This window comes from Equus caballus, chromosome 1 (assembly GCF_041296265.1).
Source record: "Equus caballus isolate H_3958 breed thoroughbred chromosome 1, TB-T2T, whole genome shotgun sequence".
In the NCBI taxonomy this organism is placed as follows: Eukaryota; Metazoa; Chordata; class Mammalia; order Perissodactyla; family Equidae; genus Equus; species Equus caballus.
Window position 1 is genome coordinate 88475522 of NC_091684.1, and position 15752 is coordinate 88491273.

Below are 15752 nucleotides of genomic sequence, written 5' to 3' on the forward strand. Positions count from 1 at the left end.
GGGTTTTGTGCTGAGACTTAAATGTTAGTATCCTCCAAATGTTTTCATTGGCCTGGTTTTCTGTGCTGCAAGCTCTCCCTGAACCTTTTTATTAATTTCCACAACTTGAGACAACCACCTATAGAACTGTAACTTTCGAATCTTTGTCTCTGCCTAGCCTCTTTCCTGAGAGTACTGGACATTCTTTAAACTCAACATATCCAAATTGAATTTGCCTGTCTGTCCAAACTAGGCTCCTCGATGTACCCTTTCTATTAATGGCGTCACTCCGTCATCATAGAAGTCATCCTTTCCCTGTTCTGTCTCTTGCCACACCCATCCAATACCAGATCTTGGTGATTCTGCCTCCCAAATCTGGCTTCTCCTGGTTAGCCCCTCTTGCACTGACTTAATTTAGACTGTCTTTATCTTTGCCTGGACTAGTGCAAAAGCCTCTACATGGTTTTCCAGCCCCAACTTAATCCCCATGTCACTTTTAGGAGGGATTTTTCTAAAACACAAAACCAGTACTGTTATCCCCATTCTTAAAACCCTTTAATGGCTCCCATCTCTAGAATAATTCTTTATCATTATATACAAAGTCCTTGTGATCTTATCTGAGCCATCACCCTCCATCCATTGCATGCTGTGCACAACGCCAGTCCTGCTGCTGCCCGAGCCATTTCCTTCCACATCCCGTGCATGTGCACATGCTGTGTCTACAGTCTGCACTGCCCTTCCCACACACTCTGCTTTGCAAACTGTTACTTCCCTTCCCTTGAGCCTTCTGGGTCTTACTCTTTGCCCTCCGTCCCCAGACGTTAATAACTCCTTTCTGTGGGAGCATCCCCTCACTAGAGTACTGCATTAGGGTTATTTGCATGTCTCCTCCATCCCCAGGAAGCTAAGTGCTCCTTGATTGCTCAGTCAAGTTTGGAGCGGGGCAGAGCTGAGGAAGAGCCTGGAAGGAGAGTCTCAGTCCTGTACTAGAGATCAAAACACTGCAGGGAGACTGGTCAATACCATTCTGTGTGCCCATCAGGGTAGTTAGAAGACAGTTGCTTCAGAGAGTATCCTTCATTTTAGAGAAGTTCTCCCAAGTACTTGTAAAATAATTTAAAATAAAGACTATTTCTATTTTTTCAGGAAAATAATATTTCTACAGATAATTCCAATCCAATACTAACAATAGTTTGTAAGACACAGTGTTATTTTATGAACCACTAAGAAAAAATGCTACCAAACTATGATACCCTATGGATTCTAAGATGCTTCCCAATTTTGGACGTGCTAAAATGTAAAAAAATATGCATCTTATATTTTCATGAAAGGTATACTGGATAGTAGAGTTGAATTTGAAAATTTAAAATTACTCTTGAAAATGGCAATTGTGTCTGAATTGAAGTAAAGTTCTTTAATGAAACTCATTCTAAACTATCATTTTAAACTCTTAAAAATATGTGTGTGTGTGCAATTAAATAAATAGGGAAATTTATACATGTGGGAATATTTTCTTTTTCCTTCCCAGGTTTTAATTCAGGTGAGGCAGACGACCAGTCTGAGTGGACTGATGTTCAGAAGAAGATCATCCCATGGAAAAACAATGTTCCAGATTTGGACCTGGAGCTCGCATTTCAGGATCGTGCTGCCAAACTTGGAAAGTCAATTAGTAGACTGATTGTAGTGGCCTCACTCATTGATAAACCAACCAACTTAGGAGGTAATATTGCAGTTTTCTAGAGAATTGCTTAAAATCTTTTGATCCTGAAGATGTTTAATCAATCCAATACCATTTTTGGCTGTCCTTTCCACATGTAACCCTCTTGGGGAGCTTCAGAGGAACATATGGGACATGATGAGCTTAGTATTCTGCTGCAAACAGTAATTTCAGCTTGTTCTGTATAGGACTGTGCCGGACCTGTGAGGTATTTGGGGCCTTGGTGCTCGTTGTTGGCAGTCTTCACTGTGTCAAAGACAAACAGTTTCAGCACCTCAGTGTTTCCGCAGAACAATGGCTTCCTTTGGTGGAGGTGGGTGGAAAGTTATTTATTGTTAAAATTTTTATTTACTGAAATCCTTTGCAGTACTCTATTTTCTGTATTAGTCCTTCGCAGTAATTTATAGTACTCCAGCATTTAATAGTTGAAAATAATATTTAAAGTAAAATACAGCCCACTTCTCTTCCTTTTGTTATCTTTCACATTGTTGTCTTTTTAGAAATCATCAATAATGTAGAATTCTTTTCAGTAAAGTGTATCCTGTTGCAACTCACTCTTGATTTAGGAATACTTTTTATAAATTTATATGATGTTAGGGGAGTTCTTTTTTATAGCATATAATTCTGTCCTTTTAAAAAGACTTTTAACAAGCTGAGTTTCATAAAAAATTTTTAAAACTCTGATTTTACTCCAAGCAGGGCTATAAGTGAATGATTTAATATTCTGCTCTTTTTAAACTCATATTAAGGTAAAACCACCTCAGTTAATCGATTATCTGCAACAGAAAAAAGCAGAAGGTTATACCATCATTGGTGTGGAACAAACTGCCAAAAGTTTAGACCTAACCCAGTACTGCTTTCCTGAGAAATCTCTCCTCCTGTTGGGGTAAGAAAATTCTCTTGAGTCTCAGTCTAGAAAATGTTTCAGAAATTTCACAGTTTCCCTGGACTCCTGATATTACACCTGCATTTGACCTCTGATTTGTAATGTTTGTGGAAAGCCCCCCTAGTTTTCATTTAATTTCACTTGTTTGGGATGGTCAGGTGAACACAGAATTGACTCATAAATCTTTTTGTTACACTTATTTATTTTCCTAGTACCAGAGACTTGTTTCATTTTGTTACTCTGTCTCTTCCAGTAACATTCAGAGTATTTGAGAAAAATATTGTTTGGTACAGGAAAACTCACCTTTCTTCTCCCGTTTTTCTTCATCAGAAATGAACGTGAAGGAATTCCAGCAAATCTGATCCAGCAATTGGATGTTTGTGTGGAAATTCCTCAGCAGGGTATCATCCGCTCACTTAACGTCCATGTGAGTGGAGCCCTGCTGATTTGGGAATATACCAGACAGCAGCTGCTTAAGCATGGGGACACCGAGTCATGACGTTTGTGCCTTATCTGAGATGAGTTGTCGGTGCTATGGAAACATTTTTAAAAACTATTTGGACTAATAGATTCTGAAATTTACTGGGGTAATTTGTATTTCTTTTTCTTGCAATTAATGCCAAAACTACTTCACGTGCCTTAAGTATTTTACTATATGTTGTTCCCTTTAATAAATTTTTTAGCTAAATTGTATGGCTCTTTTAATAAAATATGTTAAGCAATTGTGGAAATAAAACAATGTATTTTAAAAAGATACTTTCTTTTCTAGAAACTAGTATTGTCAGAAATGTGCACTATGATTGGAATAAGGCAGAATGAAGGCAGCTAGTATCTATGAATACCACCCGCTAAGTCATAAGGAGCCACGTGGGGAGGAAGCAAAGGTTCTGCACAAAGAAGAGGAGCCGTTAGCCTCTTTTTGTGCTTTGTATCTGCTTATTCCCGAGGAAACAGGCTTGCAAGATGCTGAGCCAGCTTCCCTATAAAGTTCATAATGCTCAGGTAATAGGTTTTAGTTTATTTTTAAAGCCATGAGCTAGGCCATAATCATTCCTGTGAAGCTTTTAGGAAGTTTTTCATATAATACCTTTGCTCAGAGTTCAAATAGTGATCAGAAATAGTCTATATTTTGAAAACTGTCACATGGACCCAAAGGAGGTGAATTACTCTTGCACATCACTACCAAAAGTGAGAAGGGGACCCCGAAGGTTGATTTACTGTTTCTGTTGTTCTGAGGTTTCTTGTTTGTTTGTTTGACTGGGCCACTTCATTACCTAGCGGTAACCATTTATCACCGTCTGGCAATGAACTTCAATTACGTCTGAGTCCTTTTTAATAACATTTAAATTTCAGGGTCCATTACCTGTATTTTTTTCTTCTGTAGCTTTATTAAAATAATTTTTGTTTTGCAGAAGAGTTGCAAAGATAGTAGTTTCCATGCACTGCACCCAGATGCCTCTAATAGGATCTTACATAACTATGGACATTTACCAAACTAAGAAACCAACATTGATAATGGTGCTGTTCACTAAACTACAGATCTGGTCTATAGTCATATTTCCTGTTATCCCACTAATCTCTTTTCTGTTCCAGGAGCCAGTCCAGGCCACTACATTGCATTTAGTTATCACGTCTCCTTAGTCTCCTCCAATCCCTGATAGATCCTCAGTCTTTCCTTGTCTTTCATGACCTTGACACTTTTGAAGAGTACTAGTCATAACTATGTCCAGTTGTGGTTTGTCTGGTCTTTTCTCATGATCAGACTGAGGTTATGGGTCTTAAGGAAGGATACTGCAGTGGAGTGCCCTTGTCATCACGTCTCAGCATGACTTACTGCCTCAACCATTTGTTGAAGGCAACGTTTGCTATGTTCTTCTCTGTAAAGTTGCTATTTTTCAGCTTCCACAGTCTGTGTGTTAGGAGTGAGTCACTAAGCCCCGCCTACAATCAAGGGTGGGAAAATAAGCTTCATCTCTTGGGGGGAGGAGTATCAAAGAATTTGGGGGCAACTGTTAAAACTACTACAGTAATTAATAAATATTTTGGGAGAGATGCTTGGAGGCTGTGCCAATATACTGTTTCTCCTGAACGTTTTGCCCACTGATTTTAGCATTCATCAGTGGACATTGCCTGTACCAGTTATTATTGTAGTGTTCCTTTTTTTTTTTTAGGAAGATTAGCCCTGAGCTAAATGCTGCCAATCCTCCTCTTTTTTCTGAGGAAGACTGGCCCTGAGCTAACATCCGTGCCCATCTTCCTTTACTTTATATATGGGATGCCTACCACAGCATGGCTTGCCTAGCAGTGCAATGTCGGCACCCGGGATCCAAACCGGCAAACCCCGGGCCGCCGAAGCAGAACGTGTGAATTTAACCACTGCACCACTGTGCCGGCCCTTACTGTAGTGTTCTAGTGGTGATATTCTGTATTTCCCTCGTTTCTTCTACATTCATTACTTGGAATTCTTCTGTGAGGAAGACTTGTCCCTTATTTAGTCATCTGTTTATATCAGTGTGGATGGTTGGCTCTCATGTCCTTTTGACATGCTTTTTTTTCTGAGCACTTCCTTACTTTCTAGCACTACAGAATGCTCCAGGCTCTTTGGTTTTCTCTACCCCAGTTCTAGAATCAGACATTTCTCCAAGGAGCATTGGTTCCGTTTATTGGAGAATGGCATTAGAAACCAAGATCTGGGTGCTAGATGTGCTTGTTGCTAGTGGGGTATCACTGCAGGCCCTGTCAGGAGGCAGAGCTAGGGAATCTAGGTGTCTTCCAACCCACGTGTATGTATATAAATAGAATGTCTAGCTGTTAACATAAACATCTCTGACACCAATCGAACACCACAGGATTCATTCTAACATTGACCTCTTGCTTATTTTTACCTGCTTTTTTCTGACATAAACCTCGTGCTCATTATTGTGGTTTCAGAATTGCTAAACCATACCCCTGTGAAACTCAGCAATTTGTATAACTCTTTTCCTCTTTAGCCTTACAGTATCCAGTCAGAAGAGCATTTTTCATTTATTGAGGTTAGCCCCCGTCTTACCTACCCCACTGAAAAGTGAGTTTATGTCATATATTTATAATATGGTTAGACTCATTTATGACAATCTGCATTCCAAACTGGAATCCCTCCAAAATTTTGGCTGACCTGATTTTAATGTGCATACCATCAGAGTCACTCTTTGCAGTGTACAGTTTTGTGGGTTTTGACAAGTACATACTCACAGATCCACCCCTGCAGTACCACAGAAAACAGCTTCAGTACCTAAAAATTCCTTTGTGTAACTCCTTCACAGTCAACCACTTCTCCATTCCCAACCACTGATCTGTTCTCTATACTAATTTTGCCTTTTCCACAATCAAATAAATAGCAGCATATAATTTATAGCCTTTTGGGTCCAGTTTCTTTCATGTAGCACAATGTGTATAAGGTTCATCCAAGTTGTTGCCTGAGTCAGAAGTTCACTTCTTCCTATTGCTGAGCGGTATTCCAGTGTATAGACAGACCACAGCTTGTTTATGCATTCCTTTATTTCAGGCATCTGGGTGTTTTCCAGTTTTTGGCAATTATGAATGAAGCTGCTATAAACATTCATATAGGTTTTGTTTTCAGTTTATTTGGTGAACTATGTAGGAATGGGGTTGTTGGGTCATAAGGTAAGCATGTTTATAAGAAACTCCAAACTGTTTTCCAAAGGGGTTTTACCATTTTGCATTCCCACCAGCAGTGGCTGTGAGTTTCTGTTGCTCTGCATCCTCATCAGCACTTGGTACTGTCAACTTTTTTTTAAGCCATTCTAATAGATATGTAGTGATAGATCATCATGGTTTTAATTTGCATTATTCTACTAAGATGGAGCTTCTTTTTATAATATTATTCATAACACTATAAGTAGATATGAGAAAATATCTATTCACATAATTTGCCTACTTTTTAAACTTGGGTGATTTTTAAGTTGTAAGTTCTTTATTCTGGATACAAGTTCTTTATGAGATATGTAATTTGCAAATACTGTCTCCCAGTCTGTAATTTATCTTTTCAGTCTCTTATTGTAGCTTTTACAGAGCAAAAAATTTTAATTTTGATAAAGTCCAACTTAGCATATTTTTTCCTTTTATGGATTGTGCTTTTGATGTTATCTAAAAATTCATTTCCAAACCCCAAATCATGCAGAATTTCTCATTTTCTTGTAGAAGTTTTATAGTTTTATATTTTACATTTAGGTCTAGGATGCATTTTGAGTTGGGTTTTTAATAAGGTATGATGTATACATCCATGTTCATTTTGTGTGTGTGGGTGCACAATTTTTCCAGCACCATTTGTTGCAGATTATTCTTTCTCCATTGAATTGCCTTTGCACCTGTGTCCAAACTCACTTGACTCTATTAGTGTCAGTATATTTGTGGACTCTCTCTTCTGTTCCACTGAACTGTGTGTCTGTCCTTCTGCCAATACTATACTGTTTTGATTACTGTAGCTTTATAGTAAGCCTTGAAATCACGTAATATGAATCCTCCAACTTTATTCTTTTCAGAATTGTTTTAGCTTTTAGGTCCTTTGTCTTTCCCTACAAATTTTAGAATCAGCTTGTCAATAGTGACTATCTACAAAAAATCTTGTTGGAATTTTGATTGGGATTGTGTTGAACCCATAGAACAAACTGGGGAGACTTTTAACAATACCTTAACAATATTTAGTAGTCCAATCCATGAATACAGTATATCTCTCCAATTAATTAGATCTTCTCTGATTTCAAGTGTTTTGTAGTTCTCAGCATATAGCCAATTGCACGTATTGTTAGATTTATACCTAAGTATTCCCTTTATTTTTTATTTTTTTAGTGCTATTGTAAATGGTATATTTAAAAATTTCATTTTAAATTCCAATTATTCATTGCTAGTATACAGGAATATGATTTTCCTTTGTATATTGATTTGTTTCCTGCCACGTAAGATTCACTTATTGGTTCTAGGAGCTTTTTTGTCAATTCTTTGGGATTTTCTACATGGAATAGTAATATTATCTGTGAACAGAGCTAGTTTTATTTCATCCTTCTCAATCTTCTGCTTTCTGTTTCTGTTTTGTCTTAATGAAGTAGCTAGGAACCCAGCACAATGTTGAATAGGAGAAGTGAGAGACAACATCTTTACTGTGTTACTGATTTAGGGAAAAAGCATTCATTGTCTCATTATTAAGTATGATATTAACTGTAGGTTTTTTGTAGATGGTCTTTATTATTTTACCTGTATATTTTAAGTTCAAGCTTCTTCCAGTCCTCCTTTTTTGTGCCTGTATAAAAATGCTAAGTCCCAGGACACACAATGACAACCTACTTTTTTCAGTATCTAGTTCGATAATAATATTTGCCTACCACCCATCCTCCACTAAAAGAAAAAAATGTGTTTTTTAATGGGCTTTTTCTTAAAATATAGAATTCTTACAAAATGAAAACTAAGCATATTTCATCCCATTTTATTTCAATTCTTCAGTTTGAATGATGGGATCTTCCGTTTCTTGATCACTTTAATTACTGAGAGTTGTACATATGGAGTAAGTATTGATGTTCACCATGATTCAAACCGCTGTTGGCCCCTAGTCAACGGAGCATTTGTGAATGTCCACAAAGAACAGATTCAACCTTCCTGAAAAGTTCAGGACAGCTTAGGACTCTGCACTTGTTTTTGAAGGCTGGAATTCTCCTGCTTCAAATTTTTCTTTGAATTTTAAGTAGTCTCTTCTTTTATCAAAATATTTTATCTGTGGAGAGAAAAGGGTTTGAAATAAGGGCAAGTTATGCAGCTTACATAAACAAAAGCACAGATTTAAATGTAACAAATGCTTCAATATAAGTTGTATAAGTGGCATAAGTGATTTATATTCTAGAACCACTTTGAATCAATGCATTTGATGTATAAGAGTCTCTAAAGAGGGTGCAGACCAGTGAGTCCTAATCCTCTTTGGGTTACAGCTCCTGTTGAGAACTGGAGTAACCCATGAGTCTTCTCCTTAGGAAACGTACATGTTCTCAGACGTGTGAAACTTGCCTTGCAAGTTCAGACAGTTCTAGAGCTCCCAGGTCCTAAGACTTCATGATTTAAAGACACTATACAAGTTCTTCTTATCAAATGAAAGTTTATTAAATTTTGTAATTCATTAGCTGTGATATTTTTATCAAGTTTATCTCATCCAGAAACATACATTTAAGGAGATAGACACATAGTTAAAAATTATATTTATGAACTATCAGGAAGTAAATTGATGGTAAAACTTCAGTAAATTAAAGACTTCATTTTATTATTTCTATTTATGTCCTCCTCTTGCCATAGAAAATCTGAAGTATCTTAAAGCCCCATACTCTGAAACAGTAAAATCACAGCAGAAAATCAAGGTCAACGCAAAACTGTCACAGTATCTGTATCTGAGCTGCTCTGCAGACAAGGCAAAGGCAGAACACCACACACGTTCACTGTCAGAATAGAAAACACTAGTTCTCTTGTGAAAAGCTTTTCTTAGGATTTAATTCTTAAATTATTCAGAGGAGCCTGAGTAAGTGAAAATTAGAGTAGACCGAGAATATGAAAACCTGCCCTGCCGGGTCTCAAGCTGGAGTGAGACACAGACAAGGCCAGCTGCATAGGGAACACCTCTCCTGAGGACACACCACAGCCACGGGGTGTCCTACCAGACCCCTCTGAGTGCCTACTGCTTCCTTATGAACCAAGAAACCTTATTCTCTGGAATCACAGACTATCAGAAATTTGCTCTTTGAAGTTAGGTCAGTAAGAATGAAACACCCTCCTTTTGCCTGGAGGATCTAAGGCACTTGGACACAGAGAAGCAGCCAGGATTTCCAACCCAGGTGCAGGACTTCAAATGAGGGATTTCTCAACATGACATTCAGCATTTATCTCTGTAGAGAATAGGACCCTGGACCCACTTCTCAGGCCGGAGCTGATGATGACCTGTTTAGACGCAGCCCTGCTTTGCTCTGAGCCTATCAAAGCACCACTTCCCTTCAATTTTACCTAAACTCCACCCTTCCCCCAAATCCTCGGACAACTCCTTTCTTTTGGTTGGTGAGATGCCCACAGTTCCTCTGGAGTGCGGTGTCCCTGGTTACAGCACATTCATAAATCTGACTGTCAGACTACAGACTTCCTCCTGGTTGTCTTAGCTGACTGGGCTGGGGCAGGTGTTATTTATAAAGGATATCAGATGAAGAAGTAGACAATGTCCTTTACATTTTTGTGGCAAATTAACAGATCTTTGCATCTGCTGCCATGTCTCCAACTGCCTAACGGACAATTCTATTTAGAAATCCTCTTGACACTTCAGCCCCAGTTTGTCCAGAACTTAGCTCTTCTCCAAACTTGTTTCTCCTCGTCTAGTGCCTGTTTCAATGAGTGCATCACTATCCACCCAAACACTTAGATCTCTTTCACCCTCTTCCTCACTACAGAACAGGCCCTCATCATTTCTCGCTCGGACTGCTGTAATAGGTCTTTAACTGGTTTCTCTACCATTCTTAATCCATCTCTCACACTGCTGCCAAGTATAACCTTTTTGAAACCCAAATCTGATCAAGTCACTTGCTTGTTTAAAGATCTTTCTTGCTTCAAGGTCAACATCTAAACTCCTCGGTAAGACAAACAAGGCCAGTCATGGCTTAATCTCTGCCCATGTCTCTCCTCTCTGAATTTACCACGTTTCTAAAATGCTAGCTGTACAGAGCTCCTCCATTTCCTGAATGTGCTTATTTCATGTGCATCCTGCCTCCATGCCTTTGCATATACCATACTCTGCCTGAAAAGCTCTCCTCCTCAGCCTTCACCTCCTCATTCAATGAACAGTAGAGGATCCTCATATGGTGCACTCTCTAAAAGTCTAATGAATGTCTAAAAAGCTAATGAATCAACAAAGGTTTATTGAGAAGCATTGTGTACATATAACATGAGTGTCCCCTAAGCCATTAAAGGGGATTCAAGATAGTAGTGTGAAGGCCAAAATACTGGAATTTCTGAAACATTTCAAAGGTTTATAGGAAAAAGACAATATCTGAAATTGATATTGGGATCAAATATCTTAGATGTCTGGTTGCTCTATTTGTGGAAGACTTCTGGATGATGCTAGAATGTTAGACCTGATCCCTGCTTCCTAAGTTATGAAACAACAAGAGACTTTAAATAGGACCATTATACAAGTTAGATTGATGAGTGCTATAAAAGATAAGCAAGATGCTAGAGAAGAGTAATTTGTTTTTGTGACAGCTAGCATATTAGTTGTATGGCATATTTATTATGTAACAAATTGTATTTTTAGTGTTTTATGATAGAAGTATCATTGTAAATTTCCATCTGATGGGTTTATTTTTATCTTTATTCTTTGGCTGTGACTTCAGCTAAGTAAAAGAACACAAACTTTCAGATCACAGAGACCTACATTCAAATTCCCTCTCTACTGCTTTACTGGTTAGCTGATCTCGAACAAATTATTTCACCTTTGTGAGCCTTAGTTCCTACTGTGTAAAACAGATACAACAGTACCTCACAAGAGTGAATGAAAATTAAAGCTAATGAACAAAACATCTCACATTCGATGCATTCAAATGATATTTCCATTCTCTCCCCTCCTCTCTACCTCCCTACCTTCTCACACATATCTCTGGAAAAATCTTTAAATTTTTAGTCTATGGCTATTGGGTAAGACTTCAAAAAGGTAATACTTGAGTAGAGAGCACAGGTGAACAGGCAGCAAAGGACTGAGGGAGCAGGCTAAGAAACGGAACTCAATTACCAACTTAGCAGAGTACTGCAGAAGAAAACAGTTTTACACGGGACAGTGGCTATCACTGCCAAATGCTCCAGAAGTCAATTAGAATATTTGGCTATACTACGGACTTCCCTTCTTTGTTGGAGTCATCTATAACTGCAGGTCGCTCTCATTTTCTCCAACAGCACTCATAACTCTTGGGTGATTTTAGTATCCATGTGGTTGACCCTCTAATAACCTGGACTCTCAGTTCCTTGACCTCTCCAATGATCTTGTCTTCCAAACTGTCCTACTCCCAGGAGGAAAACCTAGACCTTGTCCTTACCAACAAATACAGCCCTTCCATAATCCCAATTCTAAGCATCCCATTCTCCAAATACCACCTCTTCACTTGCCGTGTAGGATGCTGATGCCAACAACCCATTGATCCCACCACGTTTGCATTGACAGTCATTCTTCTCATATCCTCACTCATCTCCTTACTCCTGAACTCAAAGCTCTCCAATGGCTTCCTCTATCACTCAGAGTAAAAGTCACCGTCCCTGGCCTCCTATCACCTCTCTGACCCTAACTTCTGCTATTCTCCCCTTGCTGTTTGTTAAACACACTGGGCCTGTCCCCACTGCAGGGCTGCTGTTTGTGTTATCCCGCTTCCCTCCTGAGAACACTCCTTCAGTAATTCCTGCAGTGAAGGTTGGGGCCCTGGCCTCGGAGTGTTGGTGTCTTTCACTGAGGTTGGGAGCACAGAGGAGAGGCCTGCTGGGTACAGGATGGGGAATAGTTCAGTCTTGTAGATGCAGAGGTCAAGGTTGGTCCTTGTGAACAGCTAACTAGAAAGCCTGAGGGGTGCTTCTGGAGTTGGAGAGAAAGCCAGGCTGGAGATGCAAATTTGGGCATCAACACATAAATGATACTTTAAGCCATGGCTATAGACAAGATTGCCTCGGGAGAGTGAGTAGCAGAGAAGGGAACTCTAAAGAGCATTGGCTTAAGAGACATGCAGGAAAGCATTCCAAGAAAGCAGCAGCTGCTGAGATGGAGGAGGAAAATTAGGGGAGTGAATTGTAAAGGGACCCAAGGAGATAGGGCTTTTGTACTGAAATAGACTCGAATCATGACTAAGCTTCTAAAACAACATGAAACATGCAGGCTGTTTTCATGGATCGTGGAGCAGGGAAGAGCATGGGTCTGGACTCAGACCACTGAGCTCAAATCCAGGCTCTGCACTTACGGGTGACTTCACGTCAATGTGCGTGTGTCCTCGTCTGTAAAACTGGGTAACAAAGTTATTGTGAGGAAGAGATGAGGTAGATGATGCATTTGAAGTGCTTGGAACATGTCAATAAATGTTAGCTGTGATTAGGACACAGTGACCTGGAGAGAGGGTGAGTCCTCATGGCATGGCACTCAGCCTGTGTAGGAATAGAAGAGATGTACAATAAACCAGCAACTGGCTGGCTGTAAAAAACCCTTTATGATGCAGACAACAGAAGTTGCCCTGAAGTTAGCGGAGTGGGAAGGTCTATTAGCCACTAGGTTGGATAAAAAGCAGCAGGGGTTTTGGGGAAAGAGAGAGGATAAAAAATAGGACTGAAGTGTGACTTACCAAAGGGGCTAAGACAGTGACTCCCAACTGTGGTTATCCCCAGGATCACCTGTAGAGCCAGAGCCCTTTAAAAGAAGCTTGGGTTCCATTTCCAGAAATTCAGCAGATCTGAGGTGAGGTCTAGGACATAGCTATTTTTTAAAAACTCTTCATATGGTTTTTTTTTTTTTTTTAAAGATTGGCACCTGGGCTAACAACTGTTGTCAATCTTTTTTTTTTTTTCCTGCTTTTTTCTCTCCCCAAACCCCCCCGTACACAGTTGTATATCTTAGTTGCAGGTCCTTGTAGTTGTGGGACGTGGGATGCCGCCTCAATGCGGCCTGACGAGCAGTGCCATGTCCGCGCCCAGCATCCGAACCCTGGGCAGCCGCAGAGGAGCGCGCAAACTTAACCACTCTCAGCCATGGAGCCAGCCACTCTTCATATGATTCTGACGTGCAGCCTGAGTGAAAAATCATGGCTAAGCTGTCAAAAGACAAGGTCTCATAGTGGCAGAGTTCTCCTGGGAAAATGTAGGAGTGGAACCCGCCAACACTCTGGCCGTGACTTACCTCAAAGGTGTGGCTCTTCGTCTTCATCACCCTCTGCCACCCTCAGAGTCCCAAGTCCTTCCCTGTTCTCAGCCCCACCTTGCTCTCAGTGACATGGGCCAGAGAGCAGAGGGGGAGAAGGGGACGGCAGAGGCAGTAGCAGTTATCAAGGCCTTAAGGGAATCAGGCATGATGTCAGCCCAGACTCCCATGTTTTCTATCTTCTTAAACCAGGAATTACTCTCAATGCGTCTATCTAATGGGAAAACCAGGGATGCATAACATTTTTTGCCTAAATCATTATCTAATCCAATCATAAAGCCCCACGTTTATCAGTTTTCAGTTTAGAGGTCAAGTTAGACATTTGATCTTCATAGTAATCCCGTGAGATGGTTGCATCATGCCAGTTTTACAGACGAAGAGTTCATCGACAGCAGTTTCTATTCACTGCATTCATTCCCAGCTCACTCCTTCAATATGGCCTACACCTTTCTTGTGACCTCCTTCAAGCCACAGGCTCATCTAAAATTTGAGGTTTGAGAGGCTGAAGACCCTAAATCCATGTCATTTCTAAAAGGATCTGTTCTCACACTACTTGTCATACTTTGGAGCAGCATGAAACAGTGAAAAAGCACAGATAAATCCAGGTTGAAATCTCCCATCAGCCAGCTGGGCCTGACTTCGAATTACAGTTCTGCCACTTACCAATACTGAGCAAATTATTCCAATACTCAGCTTCAGCTGCCTCCTCTGGAAATTGAGACCACCACCACTCATCTCAACGGGTACTGATGAAGGAGCGTGGAGCACTTAAGTACGCAGGACCACTGACTAAGCTCAATGATGCTAGCTCCCTTTCCCAACCCCCTCCCACACTAAGGACAGGCAATACGGAGCACGAACTGTCAGGGAGGCATTTGGGGCAGCTGGTGGCAGAATCCACCATATGAACATTTTCTTCCACTTCCTAAACTCCTTTCTTTATATTTTGGGTATATGTGACTATATGATTTTGGGTGGGCACCTTTATTTCTGTTAGTAGCTCTAGGCCACTGAATTTGCCAACTCTTGCCCAAGATTAAATTTATCCCTTCAGAAGATCCCAGAGAAGTCTACCGATTCAGTAGGTTGGAATTTTTGGATTATTGTTCATATGTTTGTTTTGATTTTCAATGATCTTTAAAGTGTCAGGTGACATTTTCCAAAGGTCTGCCGGATATAAGTACATAAAACAAGCCTGGATCACCAGACAAGGTTTTCTCTGCTGCTCACAGAACTGTTGATGTGACATGCCTTAGACAGCTCTTCACTTCACTGTAAGCTGTGTATTTTAACAGTGAACAGAAACACGTCCAAATGTGACTTACCCACTGTTGGGGACAACTTGATTCAAATGAGCTCCGTAACTTCTTGCATTTAGAAACGTCCTCTGTGTTCTCATCTAAACACTTCCAGTACTCGTCCCGGGCTCCCCAGCAAGCCTGCCTTTCCTTCATAGATGGGGCTGCCATTCCCAGTGGGCTCAAGCTGTTGGCCAAGATAACATTGGACATTAACAAGGAACTTGTAATTTTAGAGAAAGCAAAGCAAGGAAAACACTCTTTCCCTCCAACCCCCTCTTTTTAAAGTTAGTGATGCAACTGAAACTAATCAGTTCTAAATTAACGATGCCATAGGAGCACTCGCTTTTGAAGCTTATCTCCCATACTATGTAATCTGATCCGTCGCTGGGGCGGCAGCGTAGTCTCAGGAAGCCCGCGTTAGAGTTACGACTCTTGCACGTAGTCTGTCACTCAGGGCAGCTCATTTATTCTCTCGAGCCCGTTTCCCCATCGCTAAAACGGCCGTGGCAGTGCCCATTTTATAAGGCTGCTGTTCGAACGAAACTGCGGTACAAATAAACGCACGGGAGCAAAGCTGCCAAGTAGGACGAGGAGCGCTCCCCATTTTGCAGAAGAAGAACCCGAGGTTTGCGGGCACCGCCAGGACCCACCGGCAAGCCGACCTCTCCGCGCGCCCAGAGGCCGGTCCCTTCGGCGCTGGCGGGAGGAAACGGTCACGCAGCCCTACGACCGGGGGAGAAGGGCGCGGTGAGAGTGCTCGTGCACGGGCGCGGGCTTAAGAGGCGGAGAACGCCAGACTCGGAGAACACAACTCACGCGGCGAGCTCCCTGGCCTTGCAATGACCTGTCCGGCCTCCGGTTACTGTTCTGGGGGGCGGGACTTCCGGCTTCGCTCTCCGCCGGTCGGGGTAACTT

General features: G+C 40.8%; 2 protein-coding genes across 11 annotated transcripts in view; one reads left to right on the forward strand and one right to left on the reverse strand.

The window, feature by feature from the left end:
- Positions 1 to 3270, forward strand: part of TARBP1 (TAR (HIV-1) RNA binding protein 1) — an 84484-nt gene extending 81214 nt beyond the window's left edge. For all 7 annotated transcript variants that reach the window (XR_011437797.1, XR_011437795.1, XR_011437796.1 and 4 more), the window contains 4 exons: positions 1508 to 1699; positions 1885 to 2009; positions 2446 to 2582; positions 2913 to 3270. Coding sequence is in view for 4 of the 7 variants with exons in the window: in XM_023647327.1 (XP_023503095.1) it covers positions 1508 to 1699; positions 1885 to 2009; positions 2446 to 2582; positions 2913 to 3081 (623 nt within the window). In the remaining 3 variants the exon portion in view is untranslated. The remainder of the gene's footprint in view (positions 1 to 1507; positions 1700 to 1884; positions 2010 to 2445; positions 2583 to 2912) is intronic.
- A 4775-nt stretch (positions 3271 to 8045) lies between these two features.
- On the reverse strand, positions 8046 to 15750 carry COA6 (cytochrome c oxidase assembly factor 6). Of its 4 annotated transcripts, none has more exons than XM_003363523.5 (3): positions 15654 to 15750; positions 14862 to 15021; positions 8046 to 8346 (listed from the first exon to the last, which is right to left on the reverse strand). In XM_003363523.5, exons 2-3 carry the CDS (start codon positions 15003 to 15005, stop codon positions 8251 to 8253), a joined length of 240 nt encoding a protein of 79 aa, XP_003363571.1. In that variant the 5' UTR covers positions 15006 to 15021; positions 15654 to 15750; the 3' UTR covers positions 8046 to 8250. The 4 variants fall into 4 exon arrangements, with proteins under 4 accessions (XP_003363571.1, XP_005602751.1, XP_023503136.1 ...); XM_005602694.4 differs by having other exon boundaries at positions 15488 to 15722; XM_023647368.2 differs by having other exon boundaries at positions 15203 to 15706.
- Between the last annotated feature and the right edge of the window lie 2 nt (positions 15751 to 15752).

Coding starts and splice junctions, on each gene's coding strand:
- COA6 (XM_003363523.5), bottom strand. CDS start 15,005: ATGGCAGCCCCATCTATGAAGGAAAGGCAGGCTTGCTGGGGAGCCCGG. Junction 8,347..14,861: donor CAAGTTGTCCCCAACAGTGG/GTAAGTCACATT, acceptor TTCTCTCCACAG/ATAAAATATTTTGATAAAAG.